Raw genomic sequence first — 22,665 nt, 5'->3', positions numbered from 1 at the left:
TCCACACATTATTTTGCAGAATAATATTTCGTTACTATAAACAAATCAAAAATGGGCACAAGTTAATCATAAATAATATGTTTTTCACATAATAGTAAAGAGCGATGTCAAAATCTAAAACAAACACAAGCTACTACTAGCCCTAAAGCCACATACGAGGGAGGAAAGCACCCCCTCAACCTCTTATTAACAGTAAAGTTTAACATTTCTATCGATAATGCTTTGTAAAAAAAAAAATGTGCTTATTCAGGTGCATAATACAATATCTAAAAAATTATCAGTGTTACTCGGAGTGCTTTGCTGAGTGAAAATTCCTATGTATCAGAAAACTCTTACCTATATTTTGCCGTCTTTACCCATACATTTACTATGGTTGCTATACATGGACAAGTAATTTTGTGGAATGTTATATAAGAAGCCCAGGATAAGCCCGTTAAAGTTTTGTCACTTAAAACTTTGATTACTCATAGTCTTAATGAAGTTACATTGAGAATCAATATCATACTATTTCAAAATTTAAAGATTATTGATTAGTATTTTCAGATATAAATACTTTGAATGATCTGCTTCTCTCTTCTCTTAGAAATCTTTATCCATTAATAATGATCATAGCCAAGGAGCCTCAGATCTGGTACACCCACTCAGCACTACTTCTAGAGCTTCTTTTGGGATCCGAAATTTTGTCTCCTTATAGAAGATAGAGTTTTGGTTGAAATTTAAAATTCGTGTCGTTTGGCATCCTTCAAGGTTGCAGTGAGGATTTTTATTTCTTCAGAAAAAAAAAATACTGTTTGTAATGATGTAAATATTTTGTGTAAGGATTTTATGTAAGGATAATGTTTTTCATACAAGTAGAACGTCTGTTTTTTATATATGAATCACGTAAAAATGATAAGCAGGATAATCTAAAAAAAAGTTGCCAAAATATGTAGAACATAGAATATCGCCAATTGTTGCCAACAAGCCCTTTAATACTTTTTTTGTAGGTGCTACAAAATGCTTTGTATATATGTTTAAAATATATCTATTCTACATCAGTTAGAAAAGACCCAGAATTAAGAAGAAAATAAGGCTGATCTTGCGAGTGTTCACAATAGATAACTTCCTGGATATGTTTAATACTAAATGTTAACTATTCTTCTAATACACTTTTTAGCCTTAGCCTTTTAGCCTTTTTAGCCTTTTTAGCCATAAGAGGACTGTCACAGATCATTCTTCATAGACAGATACGCTAAATTTGATTTAAAAATAGCTTAGAACCCTAAATGATGATGCGACATTGATTCATTTTAATTTGATTGCTAGGAAGCCCACTACAGAAAGCTTCTTAAGGAAAGATAGCTGTTTCTTCATTTTAGTAGAAAATGATTAAGATTGTTTGGCATATACCTTGTCTAAATATTGAAGCCAAATCACAATTACTAAATTTCGTGTGTTCATTATTTAATACATCATTATTACAAAGCGCATAAAACTTCTTTCCTTTGTGTTGGCTGCACCGTCACGATCAATGTTTGTAACCGTGATGCCCGCAGTGTTGCCAAGCATTGGATCTTGAGTCAAATCAATGCAATTTTGTTCTATTATTCTCTTTTGCTCTTTGATTCTATTGTTGATCCTGTAGAATGTCTTGCACTCCTTTTCAGCGCAACTTGCACTCTCATTGCCCTTAACTTCACCTTCTTCGACAATGTACAGCATATTCTTTCAGGCATAAGCCTTAAAACAGTTGTACAGTCTCAGGGGTATGATGCTGTACTACACAATCTCGGTATAAGAGACAAAAGTTAAAAACGAAACAATGGAACAGAGCAAAGTTACGGCGGGGTGGGGGCATTTAGAAAAATCTCTCGAGGCCCTAATTTGGGCTTTTTCAGTTAGCAGAGCTGCTGAACTGTTGTTTCATCCCATCCTCCTTGTCACAAGCATGAATTGAGGACCATACAGTTTTAATTCCATAGCAGCTTAAATGTTTCTTCAAATCCTTCGTGATCAAAACTATTATTGCACAGCCGTTTTTTGGTAATATTAGATACAAAAAAGAAATTCTTGTTTCCATTGTTAGCAAGGTAAGGCTACATTTTCCACTATTAGGGCCTAGAAAATCAGAACAAAAACATCGGTGCGGTAATCGCCATTTTTTTTACTATATTTCATTGGATCAAAGACCTATGTATGAACTGAACACGACGGCCGACTGTTATAAGTACTGTACCATATTTTAAAGAACAAACTACAATATGTTCTACGTTCAATGCGCGGAAGTATGTATTGTAAATAGTTATATAGAATCCTATGGTAAAAACTTGATTCCCAATAAAGGCGTGTATGTGGATGGAACACGGAGGAAATTAACCCCAGCAGCCCACAGTCACAGCCCGAGAATTTTATTTCAACTAGCAAACAACTAGCAAAATCTCTATTTTTAATCTACGCTAAAGCACGCCTTATCCCTGGTATCCACGGTAACTCCTCCCCTCCTTTTTAGCCACCGGCCTGTTATCTGAATATGCAATCTTTTCAAATTCAAAATACAAATGGCGCTATGCGAGCCGTTTTTTCATCGACATTATCGTCTGTCAGATGTTAGAAAAAATGAAATAAAACTTCAGAGAGTAAGGTAAAATTCTAGACTCTAATCTTTCAACCTTATTTTAATCTCTAATTGAAATATTCCTATGCTGGCAGTTGAGGAAATTAGATTATGGAATTGCTCAACATCTACCTTTCAGTTTATTTTTCATTTCATTTTACCATTCATTACCTTTCATTTCATTTTATAGGGTGCTAGTTTTGTCAAAAAAAAAAAAACTGATAATATTGCCCAATTCACTTCAAGTATTACAATCAACATTAACCAAGAAGCCCAAAATACCAAATCAAACAGATAAATTGTTTATCGGCGAATCTGTCCGCCTATCAACAGATATACTTTTAAGAGCTCAAGGTCAGGACTGAAATTCCAAGGAGCGGCTGTCCTGGTTGAGAAAAAAAGAAAACTGTTGAATCAAATAATTTAGAAGAAAAAATTAAACAGAAGATATATTTCATACGGTAAATAAACAAATATGTAGAAATATATCAGTTGAGCAGGTTGGTCCAGGGTAGGTAGCTTTGGCTAATGACTGGGGAATCTTGTGTTCAACTCCCATCCCAGCAATAATTATTTTTAATTACAAAATATTTTGTTTAGATTTTGATGCATCATTATCCGATGAAAAAAAATTTGCTGAAAAGAAAATAAGTCCAAAATACCTTTGGTTCTTTTCCTTCACTAAATTGTGTTATTTTTCTAGATGTAGGTAGAAATTGAGACACTCCCGTCCATGGAGACCGAGCCGCTGCATCTTGGGACATGGAAGATGACCTGAAATATTTCTCAAACAAATTAGTAAACAATGCTGTAAGACAAAATCATCCAGTTATGAAACAAAATAAGACCATACAGGACGAGTTAAATCAAAGGACAGGGTGATTTAGAAATATTGAATATACAATTGCAAAGTATCCTAGGTAGTTATGTAGACCATAACGTTAGAGAAGAGTATGCAGGTAATATTATCCCCATTATCTAGATACCCTAATTACTTACCCATGGAAGAAACCTTCGGGCACAAAGTATATAATGATTGCTTCTAGTTTATGTCACTTACTTTTTTAACTCAACGGTTTTCTATTAAAATCTTTACCATATATTTTAAAAAGGAAATGTGCCCAGAAGACTAAACTATATAGGAGGAACAGAAAACAGATTTTCTATGGATACTCAAAATTCAATTGTAAATTATGTATAAGTATAGACAGGTAAATTTATTTTCAAAACACAAACATGGGATGTGAAATTATTGAAGTAAAATTACTTAAATATAGTGGCTACAAGGTTAGAGATAAGTTACTGAAGATTATGAATATGATTTTCGAAAAAGGGGAAGTACCTACGGTAGCGATTTTAGGAACACTAATTAAATCCCTCTGGTGACAAGACTGAGCGTGTTAATTATAGACATTAGCCTGGTTTCTGTTGGAAGCAAATCACTTACTATGATGATATTTTTTAGACTTAGAGATACAGTAGATGAAGTTTTAAGAGAAGAAAAGTGTGGTTTTAGGAAGGGTAGAGGATGCGTTGACCAAATTTTCACTATAGATTAATAATTAACAAGTACCTGAGTTATCAAACATTACTAATTCTCAGTTTTATAAATTATGAGCAAGCGTTTGATTTAGGTGATTGAAGAGCTTTAACAAAGATCCTACCCTTGTAAAGTATACCGGATAAACTTAGATGCCTAATTTTATATATAGTTGTAATTTATTTTAAATTTGTCTTTTTAATTTTATCGACCGTGCAAGTATTGAGAAAATTGTATTTGTTTTGACCATGTCCCTGAATGTGAAAACTGCAGTTTGTATATATAGATTTTTTGAATTTTTTACTGTTGTATTGATGAAAAAACAAAACAAGAATTGGCCCGACCGTGTAAGCGTTTTGAAATAAAGGAGATTTTGATTTGACGATGATTTGACAAATACATTAAAGAGATTGGTACTATGTAGGAGAATAACATTGCTACGATTAATGTAGGAAAAGAGGTTAATAGCTGGTTTCATATTTAATCATGAGTTAAGCAGGTTTGTGATATATCCCCATTTACATGGATCACTTGATAGACTTTGTCCTAATGAGCACAGCAAAGCCAATTGGAGGAACGGAATCAATTGGGAAAGTAAAACTCTCCTGGATTTTCATTACGGTGATGATTTAAGCATCCTATATCCAAATGTTAGCTAAATGAATGAACTTTTAGAAGTTTTGCGAATTTAGGCTGCAAGAATAGGTTTGAAAATTAATATTAAGAAGACTAAGTCGTAAAGACTGGGAATAAGTGAAGGTGAAAAAGCGATGTTGGGTAGCGAGAAGATCGATCAAGTGAACAGCTTCACCTCCCTAGGTTGTATCAAACAGTTCATGGTAAGGAACTGCAGGGAGCAACCCGGCTCAATAGTAGCCGAAACTCTATAAAACGAAATTTTGAAACCAATAGATACATAAAAAGAATTGGATTTTTATGCTGATTTCAAATATATAAGTTTCATCAAGTTCAGTTTTACCCATCAAAAGTTACAAGCCTGGGAATATTTGCCTAATTTTCAAAAAAAGGGGGAAACATCCCCTAAACGTTATGGAATTTTAATGAAAATCACACCATCAGATTCAGCGTATCAGAGAATCTTACTGTAGAGGTTTCAAGCTCATATCTGCAAAAATGTGGAATTTTGTATTTTTTGCCAGAAGAAAGATCACGGATGCTTTTTTTTGAGGGGTGATCGTATCGACCCAGTGGTCCTAGAATATCGCGAGAAGGCTCATTCGAACGGAAATTAAAGTTCTAATGCCCTTTTTAAGCGACCAAAAAAATTAGAGGGCAACTAGGCCCCCTCCCACACTCATTTTTTCCCAAGGTCACCCGATCACAATTTTGAGACAGCCATTTTGTTCAGCATAGTCGAAAATCTAATAACTATGTCTTCGATGATGACTTAATCCCCCCACAGTCCCCGGGGGAAGGGCTGCAAGTTGTAAACTTTGCCCTTTGTTTACATATAGTATTGGTTATTGGGAAGTATACAGGCGCTTTCAGGGTTTTTTTCTGGTTGGGGATCGGGGGAGAAGGCTACGATGGAGAATCTTTCCATTGAGGAATTTTTCATGGGGAAAGGGATTTTTCCATGGACGGGGTGCGGGTTTCCCAGCATTATTTAAAAACGATCAGAAATTCAATAAAATAACAAGTTTTTTCAACTGAAAGTAAGGAGTAACATTAAGACTTAAAACGAACAGAAATTATTACGTATATGTGGGGGTTCTCCTCCCTAGTCAATACCTCGCTCTTTACACTAAAGTTGTTTTAGTCCTTTCATAAGAACTATTTATTCTAATTGAACCCTTTGTGATTGAGGGGTCATTCTTAAAGAATTGGAACAAAATTCGGAATTTAGCGTAAAGAGCGAGGTATTGACGAGGGGGTGAACCCCATAATATACGTAATAGAAATACACGAATATCAAAGTTCGTTACGTAAGTTAATTCGTAAGTTACGAATATTTATTACTAATAACAATGTTCGTAAATAAAATTAAAAGTTCTAGTGTCCTTTTTAAGTAACGAAAAAAATTTGGATGGCAACTAGGCCCCCTCCCCTAGGCCTTTTCTCAAAATCGTCCGATCAAAATTTTGAGAAAGCCATTTAGCCAAAAAAGTAAAATTAATATACAATTTTTTTTTAATTATTCATGCACGGTGAGCCAAAATCAAAACCTGCATTAATTCAAAAAAATTAAGAAATTAATACAAAAAAAAAGTTTTTTTTAACTAAAAGTAAGGAGCGACATTAAAACTTAAAATGAACAGAAATTAGTCCGTATATGAAAGGGGTTGTCCCCTCCTCAACGCTTCGAGCCTTTCTCACTAGGCCTACTCTACTTTTAAAAACAATAAAAAACTTTAGCGTAAAGAGCAAGGCATTGAGGAGGGGACAGCCCCTTTCATATACGGAATAATTTCTGGTCGTTTTAAGTTTTAATGTCGCTCCTTACTTTCAGTTAAAAAAAACTTGTTTTTTTAGTTAATTATTAGTAAAGATGGTGGGAGCGGTGAAGATGTTAAAAATAGAATAGTCAAGGTCCAGGGTATTTCTTCACAGTCGAAAACAGTTTGTAAGAATAGGAAGATAGGTCTGCAAGCCAAGATTATAATATTGAAAGCTGGACAAGTAAGGTTCTGAAGCGTGGGTTCTCCGAAAAAAAACAGAAGAGGATCTGCTAGATGTTTTCCAGGGAAACTGCATACGGATTGTTTTGGGTACCCAACTAACTGACCATATCTCAAACAATCAGCTGTACGAAAAATGTGATCCAATCTCGCTCTCTAGGGCTATAATGAGAGAATGATGAGATGACCAGGGGACGTTCTGTGGATGAAGGGTGGCAGATTGCCAAAGATTGTCGTTGCCACCTAATCGCTTAGGGCCAAACAAAAAGCAGGTCGTCCCCAAATGCGGTGGGAGGATATCGCAAGGGCAGATTTGAGGAAAAATGGAACTTCCTGGAAGGGTTTAAAGAGAGAGGCTTTGTATTGACTAAGATGGGAGAGTAGCGCGCGTAGCTGTGTTGGTCTGAGGTGGCACGGTTCTGCAGTGAATTGTTATTAGCAGTGTATATATATTTGTGATGTATGTGCTGCTGAATTAATTTGGTGATAAATTTGTCTGTGATAAACTTTAAAGCTAAAAAACAGTACGACTCTTGATGGTTTGATCATCGCTTACATCTTATTGGCGTCGAAGATAGCTACGATGTTGTTCTTCTAACCTAATATTTCTTTCTTCTTCCCTCTCATGTTTGACACGTTCTGATGCTGTCCGCACAATTATTTCTCCTTCACTTCCATATCTGAATCGTTCTGATACTTGCTGTCGCATGTATTCTAAACGCAAAAATCTTTCTTCTTCATTCCTCTTTTCTTCAATCTTTCTTCTACCGCTTCTGAAAATGATAAAGCAGTAACCGCCGCGTCTCCATGCCCTTCCTAGTGGAAAAAAAATTGATTGGCCTAAAAAAAAAAAAACTCTGGGCGTACATGGTACAACCTTCTGATGAACTCTCTGCCTTAGTTCTGCCCTAGAATGGATGTATGGACAGGTGGATGAGTGATCTTGTATGTGACCTAACGGACAAATGTCCGTTTGGTAAAAGTTGTTTTTACCTTCACGCCCTTCCTGGTGATAAAAAAAAAATTATGAAAATAGAACTTGATGAGATTAGAATATTGGAAGCTATAGCGATGACTGTAGTCAAATATGGTGCAGAAAAATGTGTGCTACAAAGACATATATATACTATCTCTTTGGACGAGCAATAATTGAGTGTTCATTTATGTATGTATGTACAGGCTAATACACGGCTCCATATTTGTTCGGGCATCCTAGGGTTTCACTGGCCTAAAAAAACGACCTATATAGGTCAGAAGTTTGAGAAATTTCGTTAAGAGCCTTAAATTTGGAAAAAAAAACATGTGAGTGGCGCCATATTAACGAATACATTCGAAGAGCATATATACGTCATATTAGCCTCAGTAGTGGTTGTATCGTTTTCAGTGTCTACGATGCAGCCAAAATGACACAAGAAACATATGATTGACAAGAATATATATATATATATATATATATATATATATATATATATATATATATATATATATATATATATATATATATATATATATATATATATATATATATATATATATATATATATATATATATATATATATATATATATATATATATATATATATATATATATATATATATATATATATATATATATATATATATATATATATATATATATATATATATATATATATATATATATATATATATATATATATATATATATATATAAAAGAAATATGCAGCTAAAAGATATGCCACAGCGAGAACAAAGAAACACATGGTTAGAAGATAAGTGGCAGCGAGAATTACAAGCGATAAAAAGAAAGTGAGTATCAGAACGTGTCAAAAACGAATTGAAGAACAACAATTGTACTGTAAGAAAAAACAAGCGACAGCAAAAACCAGAACGATTCAAAAATGAAAGTGAAGAAGAAAGAAATATTACGTTAGAAGAACAACGCCAGTGCCCTTTTAATAGTCAAAAGTGAATGGAAGGTAATAAGCACCCCTCCCCTTGCCCATCAATTCCCAAAACACATCTAATCAAAATTTTGAGATAGCCATTTTGTTCAGCGTAGTTGAAAGGTCTGAAAATTATTTCTTGCAGGATGTCACCCCCCCCCCACACACACAAACACACAGCCCTCAGCGCAAGGGTTGTAAATTATACCCCGAGGGCATAAAAGGTTTATATGGAAAGTATGATCGTAAAAACTCCGGAGGGGGCACATTTGATTGGAAATCAGATGTTCTAGTGCCTTTTTTATGAGTCAAAGTGATCGGGGGCAGCCCCCCCCCACGTCATATATCCCACAAATGCATCCGATAAAAATTTTGAGGAAGCTATTTATTCAAAAGTAGTCCAAAGATCATATAATAAGGCCTTTGGGGTTAAAAGAATCCCCCAGAGTCCAGGGGTAAGGGTTGTAAGTTATGCTCCAGGGACATATAAGGTTTTTATGGAAGGGGTGGTTGTGTGAACTTTAGAAGAGCCTCATTTGATTGAAAATGTATGGTTCTGATTCCCTTTTAAGATTCAAACATGATGGAGAGCAACTAGTCCTCCCCCCTGACATCCTCTTTTCCCGAAACGCATTCAATTGAAATTGTGAGATAGCCATTTCGCTACCAATAGTCCAAAAATCATATAACAATGTCTATAGAGTGCACAATCCCCCAGAGCTCATGGTCAAGTGTTGTAAATTATGCACCAAGGCATTTAAGGTTTTTTATGGAACGGGTGGTCGTATAAACTTTGAATCGGATGGAGCTCATTTGATTGCAAGTTGAAAGTTTCAGTGCCCCTTTTAAGAGTCAAAAATGAATGGAGGGCAATGAACCCTCCCCCAAAAGCCTATCATCCCCCAAAACATGTCCGATCGAAATTTTAAGATATCTATTGTATTTAGCCTTGTTGAAAGGCTCAGTAAATATGTCTTTGGGGATGTCAAGCTCCCCATAGTCCTCAGGATAAGGGCTGTAAGTTATGCAATTCGTTCATTGTTTACATACAGTATGAGTTTTGAGAAAGGTATGCATGTTTGAACTTTACTTTCCAAGAAGACGTACAGAGCTTTTTTATTAATTATCTTGACATTCATTTATATCATGACTTTAAAAGCAACAATTCCAACAAGGTTGAACATGTAAAGATTCTAACTTGTGTTTTACCCAATGTAAGTACGGTGGTTAAGTTAAATGAGAGTTCAGTTATACGAGGGTTCAGTTGCACGGGGGTTCAGTTGCACGGTGGATCGTTAACACAGCGGTTCGGTTGCACGTTGGTCCAGTAGCACGGTGGTTCAGTTGCACGGAGGTTCAGTTGCACGGGGGTTCAGTTACACGGGAGTTTAGTTAAATGGGGTTGAGTTGAACGGGGGTTGAGTTGCAAGAGGGCTCAGTTAAATGGGCTTCAGCTGTACGAGGGTTCAGCTACACAAGGGTTCAGTTACACAGGAGTCCAGTTGCACGGGGGTTCAGTTGCATGGTGGTTCAGTTGCACGGTGGTTCAGTTGTTTGGGGTTGAAATAGACGGTGATTCAGTTGCAATGGAACGGTCCCCGTGTTGGGATGGCCTCCCACGCCCCGCCTGCCCAGCATTTCTTTATTTTCTTTATTTCTTTGTGGCGTATCTTTGTTGTTGTTTGCTTTTTGTTTCTTTATTGGTTAACCTTGTTAATTTTTGCTATTATTATTATTACTATTATGACAAGATGCTTTATTTTTCCATGTCCTACTATTAATTAACCCAACTTTAACAGCTCTGCTCTCCCTTGGGGCTTAAAGTTTTTGTTTTTTTTAGTGAATTGAATAAACAGTTAGAGTTAGACTAATAAGAGGGTATCATTTTCAGTTAAGTGGCAACCCTGGTGGTAAACAATGAATCTCCCAAGAAAGATACAATAATGAACCGAAAAGAAAAACAGTATTAGTAATTAACACTAACAATAACAAAAAGATAAAGACGAAAATGAACATAGTTGGTCCCCTATTAGCTATACATCAACGAATATCTGATCTACCTTTGTCTTTCAACAGTATATTCATTCGGTCCCCGCTGCAGATGGGTTTTGGTCAATAGAAGCATCCTGCCGACGAGATCAGTGGTTGATACTCCTTGAGTCCTTTGACATTCTCTGAAAAAAAAAGAGATAAAATCCATTTGGCAGCCACGTGTCAACAAAATTTGACATTTAAAATCAACATTATTCAAAAAAGCGATATTAAATTCTTCTTGGTTCTTCTGTTGCTACTTAAAAATATGGTCTAAATGTCAGTAGACTTCTACTTGAATAGAGTTTCACTTCAATAACAGAAAAAAAAATCGAAATTTTACCATGCACTATTTTATTCGTCATTTTCGCAAATGATTTTCTAGACATTTTCAATACATCTTTTTGTATTGACCTTGAAATGGTACTTGCTGCTTTGCATTTTTGCTCAGGAAATTTTTAGTAGATCCTTGCATTATTTAATTTCGTTTCTTTTTAAATCAAATTAGGGGAGGAAAAAAGTGAACGTCATCTAGCATTACGTACCAAGATCTTAAGGCTGTATATCCTTGTAATCTTACTGTAATCTGGCTGTAATCTTACTCTGCGCCACTGAAGTCCTTCCAGCGTTGGTGTTCTTCTGCTTGTCATGGTATACTTATCACGATAGCTGCAATCTAGCAAAGAAAGAACCACGACCCATAAAATTAAATACGCGTTTAGTTTAAATTAAAAATTAATAAATTAAAATTAAAGTTTAATTAAAATCAAAATTAATAAAAATTAAAAACGGGTTTAAATAAAAGCTAGCTGAGAAAAAATTGCCATTTGTAGCTGGTAGGTGTTACCTCGATTAGTCTTAAAAGTAAAATATTATTTCGAAAAAAATTATGGGAAATTCCATAATTATTTTAAGAAAGCCTCCGGTGCCCGCTTTGGTCTTCTATCAGCTTCACATTATTTACGCATTTGTAGAGGATGAAAGGTCAAGAAATGATGATAATACAAGTACACTCAACTATGCATACTGTGGAATCTCAAGATAGTTGTGATGTTTCTGGGCAGCAACCTTCCAGAGTGAACTAGGGGACTTTGGAGAAGCAACTTATCGATATCGGGCTTAAACATTAAATAAATTTAATATTTCATAAATTCTGTACTATCGGTACTATCTATCTATAGCACTATGGGAAATCGTTTTTCAAGAGTAAAAGAAGTTGTTCTAAACTACCAAAGATCTGACTCCTCAATTTCTAATCCTTTTTAACCCTGAGACTATGGCAGCAAAAATAAAAATGAGAAGTTTCGAGTGATTGATTGACATGGAAGTCCTTCAGAGGCCAAATGACATCGGTAAAAAAAATAAGACACCTTCTGGACTTGATCTTATTGTTCTCACCAAAAAAGAGAGCAGAACTTTTGAAGCCCTTTCCCCTCCCAAAAAAGGTACTAAATATCTCATATGTAATCAAGCATCAGAAAATACCGTAATTTCTTGATTACAGCTATGTTTATTTACTACATTTTCATGGAATATATTCATATTTGGAGGAAAAATGATTTTAAAATATTAGGCCAGCATATTAGAAAAAAAATTGAAAGTAACAATATCAACGTTATGCTTCTTAATGCCTTATAAAAAAGACTGACTTAAATTACTGTGGCAAATCTAAACTTGAGAAAATAAAATTAAAAATTGACTGAAAATCAGCACAAACAAACAAAAATTAACCTTACACATATCGTCCAGCTGCCTTGACCAAATGATATGTATCCGTGCCATCTGAAGTCATAGTTAAGTCGTCTAAAATCAAAGATAAATACTTCAGATTAAAAAACCAAGGTTTTCATCAATAGACCAGGTTAACACTAATGCAAAGAAAGATAAGTAAAAACAGTGATGAATTTTTATTCATTTAATTTTCTGTTATTAGTGATGTATTACTTTCCTGTGTTGAAAATAGATTTTGAAATCAAGCCTAGTTCCAGGGGCGTTATATCTTTTTAAGAAACTTGTTCCTTTTCAGGCTTGAGAAGCAAGGAGTTTAGAAAGAGGACAAATTACTTTCCTATTGGTGGCATAGGGATAGGTTAGTAACTTTCTATTGCAAGTGCGAATGAACCCGATTTTTATTAATGTGATTTCATAACTAAGAGCTAATTCCTAAATAGAAAAAAGACAAAGAAAATGAGGAGTTCGATATTTCACAATAAGTAAGAACTGAGTACTTGGTGAGCAAACACGTGGTATCCAGGAATTTGTTTCAGGAGCAGGGGAAAAGGTCATATCCTCTAATTGTAATTAAAAAAAATTAGGGGAAATCGCTAGAATCATAGAACTTCGGGGGCCTAGATCCACCCCCTTCATAGGTGCCTAAATTGGTGACATAGCTCAGGGTTACTGACACAACTACTGACAACTCGTCACGACAACAAGCCAACAGAGGCCAATTCAGCTTCAAACAATTCTCCTCCAACCCACTCTTATTCTAAGCATTATTCTTTACTCCTTCCCATGAAGTCCCTACGTCTATTATGTTTACTTAAGGCTGCTCCCAGCTCGATTTGAGGAGGTGCTTCTTTTCGTTTGGCTAAACTTGAACTGCCAAAAAAACACGATCTTTAGCAACCTAGCATCCTTCATCTGTAAAATAAGAGTCTAACCATATTAATCTTTCTTTTATTATGTCCCTATTAGTTCAAATTAAATTCTCCATGTAGCTTATCGCTTAATATACGATCGCTCAAACGAGTAAGGTGCCAGAAACCATTCTTGGACAAATAATCTGGTCACCATCAAGCATAATATTCTTGTATATTATAGCATTTAGGGAAAGTTCATAAGCTAAGGTTTAAGGAAGGCTAATTATTCCAATTCAATCACAGTATTTCTAAGGCTACGTAGCATAAAGTATCCGCCCATGGCAAACCTACAAATAAATACTGCTCAAATTCAAATATGGTACCGGGAGCCCGGGTTTCGCCCGCACCTGACACTTGGCAGGCTTGTATATATTTAATTTTCTATTTATTAGCGTAATATAAGAAATTCTCACGAGAATTCGATTCCTTTTTCCGGTTAATCATCAAAGAATCATCCATTTTATAGGATTTGTTTTCTTCTCAGACTCGTTGTGATTCTCACTGTTGCTTCTCTTCTAACCATAGATTTTATTTACGATTCGATGCGATCAGCCCTTTCACTTTATTCCTTAACGCAGATTTGTTTGTCCAGTATTTTCATTTGAGATTCATACTGATGCTTGTTGTCGTATGTCTTCTAGCCACACAACTCGTTTGCGCTTCATCTACATGCATCATTATGTAAGACAATTTTCCATGCTTTTTGCTATAGCTATTCGGATTCATTCACAATCGTTTTCAAGAAAAAATTATACATACATACATACATGAATAAAAATTAATTAAATGAATAACACAGTTGTTCATTTAAAAGGGGTATATACATTTGTTTTTCTTCATTTTTAAGCCATGGGGTGTCAAATAAGCAATCTCAATTGAGCTAAGAAATTATGGTGTGAATTCAATTCCTCTTTCCTGTTAATGCACTGAAGAATCATCCATTTCACAGGATTTGTTTTCTCCTGGGACTCGTTGTGATTATCACTGTTGCTTTTCTTTTAACTGTATATTTCCTTTACAATCCGGTGTGATCATCCTTAATCGCTTGTTTTCCAAAACCACGATGGATTGCTAAAAATTGCACTTTTTGACAAATGTCAGGGTTTTCCAAAACCACGACGGATTGCCAAAAATTGTACTTTGTGATCTTCATGACAGCTGGGCACAGATTCACTGAAAAACGATCCATTGCGAAAGAGCTACTCACATCTTCAAGACATACCCTAAGGATGTATAAAGAGCAAACTCCAAAAGAAGTTCTACAACAAAGGGATGGTCGTTAAAGCTAAATAAGGGATACCCCTAAATTAGGCTAGGATGAAATAATAAAAATGATCTGAAATTTGTGTGCACTTCACGGTTCGCAACAAAAACAAAAGCTAAGAAGATGGAAGAAAACTGGTCACTAAAGCACGTAACTCAATAGAATTATTGCTGTGAAGAGTTCGTAATATTTCTCACAGGCAGGTATAGAACTGACCAATAGGAAGGTGTTTGGCATAGTCGTGGATATGTTAAAGGATGTCTATAAGGGATGGCTAGACCCAAACCCACATTGCACTTCCTGGCTAAAAGTCCAGGAAATGAAGATCGGCACCACCGGTTGGGAGTATGAAATTTAGTGTCGTCAACTTTACTACACCTTTTATAGTCTACACATGAGAATAGTCAAGTGTGGTTTTTAGCCATACAGTAGCTAACTTTAGGTCAAATATCTACATGATAATGAAAATAATACTTGAAGTTTACATTTTGAAGATTTACAAGAAGTCTGCCTGCACTCTACCTCTCATCTCTCCCAGGTCACACGTGTTGTGGTAGAAGCATAAATCTTTTAGCATATGGTTACAAATAAAATCTGACAACATACCTCCATGAACGCAAAAATCACAGCCATACGTTTCAAGCGTTTCCAAAGTTGTTACATAAGGTGCACCTTCTACAACTTCATCAACCCATTTTATCGCCCGTACCATTTTATATCTACATTAAATAAAATCTATTAAGATGACGGTAAGAGAAGTATAATGGAGAAATTTTTCAATTGACTTTAACTTCGGACGACACAATTTAGACAATTTTGTTTTAGAAGAGCTAGGCTTTATGGAAAACCCAAATAGCCAAAGAACAGAACAAAAAAAGAACATAGTTTTAAACACTAGAGAATTGAAAAACAGTTAGCAAAACTACACTAACATCTGTATCTTCCGTGGAAAGTGACAAGTTATATTCATATAGCACAGTTGTCTCTTCAGCACCACACATCTCCCATTTCCAGCTTCTAATTTGAAAGGTAAGCATTTTGCAGCTTGTTTAAATCGAAAACACGCAAAAATAATCGATATGTATGATTTGAAGAGCAATCTGGGCTCAGGGCCCCCCCCCCTAACACCCAAAAATTCTTAGCAGAAAAATAGGCACGTTGCATCTTGTTTGAAATGGAATCATAGTAGATTTTTTTATCTGTGTGGTACACAGAATCAGCCTCTGGCCTCTTCTAAACCCCCTTCCTCGCCAATTTTTTTGCTGAGAGTCACTTAAGGATTTCATCTTCAGAAGCAAGGGGTTTCAAATTTGCTCTAATTATTCTATTTTTTATTCATTTCTGATATATCTTAGAGTAGATCAATGTCTCTTCGTAAAAGTGGTTACCCAGGGATTATAAATTAAATAACCGTGCAATGACGTAGCACAATTGTTAGTAAAGTGTTTAAGTGGCAATAAATACGGGATAAATGCAGAATCAAATTACCACCAAATATATCAGAAATAAAAAAAATAGATACTCATGTCATGTTTGGAGACAAAGTAGCGCAGTTTTGGCTTGTACATACAGGAACTTTGGAAATGAGAACATGGATTAGGTTAGGTTTTATGTTTTGGGGCCAAATAATACAGCATTAGCTTATATAAATAGTACATTTTAAAAGCAACAGCATGGACTGAGTGAAGAGGCCTTCCTGGCTGAAGGGCCACGAAACGGAGATCAGCACCGCCGGTTTGGACCTTAAGGGTCTAGTGCCGTCATAGTTACTACTTACTTACTCATACATGGACTGAGTGTAAGAAAATAGAAAATAAAGTCCAAATAGAAAAACTTTTTTCTAAAGGGAAGCTATGCAAATTAAAAACTTTTGAGGGGTTGACAATAACAGCTTTTGATTGACCGCAAAGATCCAAAGCCAAAGTTATGTTACGGCCAAAATATTTTTATCAAAGGGCTTCAACAACACTTCATGTTGCCCAAGCAACATAAATCTAGTCTAAAAAAACGTATCTGTACAATTGCTATTTATTACCTCTTTGCTCACAGAATCATGAGAATTTAGGCGAAATCACAAAAAAAGGTAAGTCAAAAATAAATTTTGCGGCTCAATAGCCCTTCCCCAGGTCTAACTTATGGGTATTGCTCTGTCAAAGCGAACCACTTTTTTGAAACAGAACAAAATGTGACACTTTTGAATTAGGTCTGATAAATTAGCAAAATAGGATACTTGAATAGAGAGAATATAATTTTACTGTTTTCTATATAACTAGAATTTGTCCTGGAACAAAATCTAGAGGATACGTTTTCATGGACACCGTCTTCAATTTTTACCAGGGGGAGGGGTACTACAAGGAATTTCAATAGTTGTTGGAGCCACTTTCGTCTTTCACCTCGATTCATCTTTATTTGATTATTTTTTAGTCAGGAGGGGAGCGCTGTGATTAATTTTGCCCCGGGCGCCAACAACCCCAGGAACAGCTCTGATTTTAATTAAACTATGTCAACAATTTTATATGTTAAGTACTGACAATTGCAGAAATTTATGCAAAATTCCTATTCATTTGTTATAAAGCCATTTTGTTCTCTTTTTTTCTGTTTTGTTAGTAGTAAGGGCATAGGGAATATCACGGGCTTTTTAGTAAAGCATTAATAGATATCACGGGTGATTGCGTAATATGACTTACCACGGGGCAGTCACCTATGGATATCACGAGTGATTGCGTAATATGACTTACCAGGGTCAGTCACCTATTACTACGAACGGTACATGCCTTACCAGACGGGTTTCTAAGGTAACACCCATTTTTTTGGGGTCAATCAGAGAGAGAGCGGTGGTTATTCCATATACAGTAACTTGATTAGTAGGTTTTTTTTTTTAAACTTGGCAACGTATAATGTACTCAAGCATGTCTGTGATTTCTATGCAGTGTAACTTGATTCATTTTGTAGATAGTCTTGTACACTTTTAGTGTGAATTTTTCAAAGAGAGTGAGTATTTGACATTTTTGCAAAAAGGGATAAGGAATTCGCAAATTGGACTCTATGAACGATATTAATTAATGTTTTGAATAATGGGAGTGTGAATGATTCTAATTAGTGATTGGATTGTATGACGGTGGAGAAAAAAAAAAGATTAAACTAATTAACATTTAAGGTAACCCCAAAGGGGTTGTTAAATCAGGTAATTTGTTACTTGACCTAGCTTTACCTCTCGGATGTGCTCTGTATAATAAACAAGTAACGTTTGAAAATCTTTCTAATTTTAAAATAGTATCTAACGGTCCCTTCGTCCCCCACTGTCGGAGGAGATGGACAAGGGAAGATAGGGGTCGGGATAGTCAAGATTTGAGGTAGTACATTCTAAAGGAGACATGGTAAAATAACTGAGACAATGAAAAAGTTCCAATATAGCAAGTATTTAGTTAATATAATGCTTGGAAGAGAAATTAATCTTTAAGGGGGGTTGTAAAAATGGTACTTATTTAATATCCCGGTAAACATACGACTAGAAATGCTTCAGGAGAAATAGACTATTACTTCTTTCTGAACTAATCAATATTCCTTGACAAATATTTTTTTTTATTTTTACTGTATTGCTATTATTCAAAACATTACATTGTCTATGCCACATCAAACTAGCAAATAATTATCGTGGCTTTTTAGGTGCTCAATTTTTTTTTATTTTTTATTAATAAAATAAAAAAATTATGATATTTTTTTGTTTAATATCTCTATATTGCAGAAGGCATATTCAGGGAGGGGGTTGCGGCAAATTATTCACCTAAAATAAAGCTAGGAAGGGGGACATTAAGTTTTTAGGGAGCTGTAAAAATGCTACTTATTTAATACCCCGGTAAACATTTGACTTGACATACTTCCAGATAAATATACTATTGCTTCTTTTTGAACTGTCTGGGGAGTGGGCGGGGGCAAGTATTTAGTGAAAATAATGCTAAAAAGGGGGAAATTAAGTTTTGAGGGGGGTGTAAAAATGGTACTTATTTAATATCCGGTAAACATACGACTAGAAATGCTTGAGGAGAAATAGACTATTGCTTCTTTCTGAACTAATCAATATTCCTTGACAAATATTTTTTTTTATTTTTACTGTATTGCTATTATTCAAAACATTGAATTATCTATGCCACATCAAACTAGCGAATAATTATCGTGGCTTTTTAGGTGTTCAATTTTTTTTCAGTGTAATTAATAACATAAAAAAATGATGAAATTTAGATTTGGCTAAGCTCTATTTTGACTACTTTATATGAAGTGAGGGGGTGGGGGCAAGTATTCAGTTAAAATTAAGTTAGGAAGGGGTAAATTAAGTTTTGAGGGAGTTGTAAAAATGCTACTTATTTAATACCCCGGTAAACATTTGACTTGAAATGCTTCAGGAGAAATAGACTATTGCTTCTTTCTGAACTGTCTGGGGAGTGGGTGGGGGCAAGTATTTAGTGAAAATAATGCTAAAAAGGGGGAAGTTAAGTTCTGAGGGGGGTGTAAAAATGGTACTTATTTAATATCCTGGTAAACATACGACTAGAAATGCTTGAGGAGAAATGGACTATTGCTTCGTTCTGAACTAATCGCAATTCCTTGACAAATATTCTTTTATTTTTACTTTATTGCTATTAGTCTTCACGATTACATGAATATACAGTGTATTTTCACGACTACAAGCCTGAGGCATGAATATACAGTTGGTTTGACGATTACATTGCAAAAAGTGAGCAATCCTTTTATATTATATACCTATAGAGTGAACAAACACGTTTTGAGAGTATAATTGAGATTATATGATGCAGCCAGATGGGTTTTTGAAGCACTTTCATCATAACATGTTTTTTTTTTGTTTTTTTTTTTGGGATTGACATTTTTTTCTGATAACAAGTAACATTAATTGCGATCGTAGCTCTATGTTGGCTAGTTTTATATACTTAAGCTTGTCTATTCATTTGTTTTAAATAAAAATATTGAATATGGAAAACGAAAAAATAAGTATTTAAACAAAATGTACGATGCTGCTAATTAAAGAATAGTAGGCTACACTCAGAATTGTTTAATTGACATATGCTGTTAAATCACTTTACGTAAAAAGCTAACTATATTTGCAAAAAGGGATAAGGGATTCGTGAATTGGACTGTACGAACGATCTTATTTGAATAATAGTGAAAATACAGAGCTAGCTTAGGTTTGAGTTGCACGGGGGATGAGTTGCATGAGTTAAAGAGGGCTCAATTGCACAAGGGTTCAGATGCATGGGGGTTCAGTTGCTTGGGGTTCTGTTACACGGGGATTCAGTTACAATGGAACCAACACAAAAACAATGGGGCACACACTAAAGCCAAATTAGGCCAGTGGCCTATGAGAAATCGTAAAATACCCGAGACAATGAACAAGTCCCGATATGGTAAGTATTTGGTTAATATAATGCTTGGAAGAGAAATTAATTTTTGAGGGGGGGGGGTGTAAAAATGGTACTTATTTAATATCCCGGTAAACATACGACTCGAAATGCTTCAGGAGAAATAGACTATTGCTTCTTTCTGAACTAATCAATATTCCTTGACAAATATTTTTTTATTTTTACTGTATTGCTATTATTCAAAACATTGCATTGTCTATCCCACATCAAACTAGCGAATAATTATCGTGGCTTTTTAGGTGTTCAATTTTTTTTTTCAGTTTAATTAATAAAATAATAAATGATGATTTTTTGTTTTTTGTTATATCTAGTTGGACTACGGTAGAGGCCGGGCGGGGGCGCCCCCCACGGCGGCAGTTACATTAAAGCTAGGTAGGGGGACAGGAGGTTTTGAGGAAGGATTAAAAATGCTACTTATTTAATACCCCTGTAAAAATTTGACTTGAAATGCTTCCAGAGAAATAGACTATTGCTTCTTTCTGAACTGTCTGGGGAGTGGGTGGGGGCAAGTATTTAGTGAAAATAATGCTAAAAAGGGGGAAAATAGAAGTTGTTTCCAAAAGATTTAGGATTCATTAACATTTTTCAACTTTATTTATTTTTTTCTTTTTGTACATATCTTAAAATGTCAAAATATGCTTATGGTTCTAGCAATTGTGCTCTATGATTGGTCAGAGACACGATGTTGCTTTCCCACTGGAGGTTTTATGACTCCTCCCTACAATGAATTCAGATGGTTTTAGGACTCATCTCACTACAAATAACTCCATTCAACATTGAGCGAAGGTATAAAAGTTTGATGAAGTATTTCTCTACTTAACAACTACATTAATAGCCTCCAAGATGATAGGACTGTATGACACAGAATTTATCGGATTGAAAAAATCATCTTGTGGTGTTATATTTGAATGTGCTTTTTTATTATTGTCTATGGATCTCATATCCCGGTACACATACGACTAGAAATGCTTCAGGAGAAATAGACTATTGCTTCTTTCTGAACTAATCAATATTCCTTGACAAATGTTTTTTTATTTTTACTGTATTGCTATTATTCAAAACATTGCATTGTCTATGCCACATCAAACTAGCGAATAATTATCGTGGCTTTTTAGGTGTTCAATTTTTTTTTCAGTGTAATTAATAAAATAAAAAATGATGAAATTTAGATTTGGCTAAGCTCTATTTTTACTACTTTATATGAATTGAGGTGGGTGGGGGCAAGTATTCAGTTAAAATGAAGCTAGGAAGGGGGAAATTAATTTTTGAGGGAGGTGTAAAAATGCTACTTATTTAATACCCCGGTAAACATTTGACTTGAAATGCTTCAGGAGAAATAGACTATTGCTTCTTTCTGAACAGTCTGGGGAGTGGGTGGGGGCAATTATTTAGGGAAAATAATGCTAAAAAGGGGGAAAATAGAAGGTGTTTCCAAAAGATTTAGGATTCATTAACATTTTTCAACTTTATTTATTTTTTTCTTTTTGTACATATCCTAAAATGTCAAAATATGCTTATGGTTCTAGTAATTGTGCTCTATGATTGGTCAGAGACACGATGTGGCTTTCCCACTGGAGGTTTTATGACTCCTCCCCACAATGAATTCAGATGGTTTTAGGACTCATCTCACTACCCAAAACTCCATTCAACCTTGAGCGAAGATATAAAGTTTGATGAAGTATTTCTCTACTTAACAACTACATTAATAGCCTCCAAGATGAAAGGACTGTATGACACAGAATTTATCGAATTAAAAAAATCATCTTGTGGTGTTATATTTGAATGTGCATTTTTATTATTGTCTATGGATCTCGAAGAAATTGACTGTTATCATTGGATAGTGAACTATAATCTGTTTGAGTATGATAAAAGCTTGTGGAGTACTACATTACGTTATATAAACAGACTGGGATTCTACGATAGAGCGATTACACCACTTAATAATACTGGTCAGGAACTGAGAAATGTTCAGGAGGAAGTCAGTGAAATTTGCAGCTTTTTCGGGGTTGAAGCACTCTACGTAAAGGGTAATGTTGCTACAGATAAAGTTTTAATTCAAAAGTGTGACCCTAGGATTCCACTTTTCAATCTAGAAGAGTTTAAGTGTCCTAAATTTGAAGGGGGTTATCACCGTCCTGAAGACGAGGTTAGGTTCTTCGCGCAGTGGATACCTAAGGACATACCTGATGATGATAAATCCATAAGACAAGGTAAAAAAAAAATATTCTATATCATGGGATCATCGTTTCTGGATGTTTAAGTGTGAACTCAAAGTACTATTTTTATGTAAATATGTGTTTTTTTTTTTTTTTTTTTTATCAAAAAAAAAATCTGTTAATACGTTTAAGCAATAAATATATTTAAACTTAACCCGTCTTTATTATTTAGAATAGTTTTATTAATTTCTTTAAATTATGAAGAAATTGTAAATGAGTAACAATAGCTTTCTTGAATTCGCTTCCTGGACACAATACAGATATTTAATTAAAGAAATCATAATAAAATCGCAAGTAAGTAATAAAGTCTTTATTGTTTTCACCTATTGGATACACAATACTGAAATTTCATTCAAGAAATTATGAAAGAATTGTATATAG

At 34.8% G+C, this 22,665-nt stretch overlaps 1 protein-coding gene across 1 annotated transcript in view; it reads right to left on the bottom strand.

The window, feature by feature from the left end:
• Nucleotides 1-22,665, bottom strand: part of Pect (phosphoethanolamine cytidylyltransferase) — a 64,226-nt gene that overhangs the window by 13,642 nt on the left and 27,919 nt on the right. The window contains exons 3-6 of the mRNA XM_089103021.1: nucleotides 15,243-15,355; nucleotides 12,467-12,533; nucleotides 10,760-10,873; nucleotides 3,256-3,367 (exon numbers count right to left, since the gene is read on the bottom strand). Of these exons, the coding sequence (XP_088959147.1) occupies nucleotides 3,256-3,367; nucleotides 10,760-10,873; nucleotides 12,467-12,533; nucleotides 15,243-15,355 (406 nt within the window). The remainder of the gene's footprint in view (nucleotides 1-3,255; nucleotides 3,368-10,759; nucleotides 10,874-12,466; nucleotides 12,534-15,242; nucleotides 15,356-22,665) is intronic.

This window comes from Artemia sp. Qi Xiang Cuo, chromosome 17 (genome assembly GCF_049724085.1).
Source record: "Artemia sp. Qi Xiang Cuo chromosome 17, ASM4972408v1, whole genome shotgun sequence".
NCBI classification, from domain to species: domain Eukaryota; kingdom Metazoa; phylum Arthropoda; class Branchiopoda; order Anostraca; family Artemiidae; genus Artemia; species Artemia sp. Qi Xiang Cuo.
The sequence above is the reverse complement of the archived record's forward strand: the minus strand, read 5'-3'. Positions and strand labels throughout refer to the sequence as shown.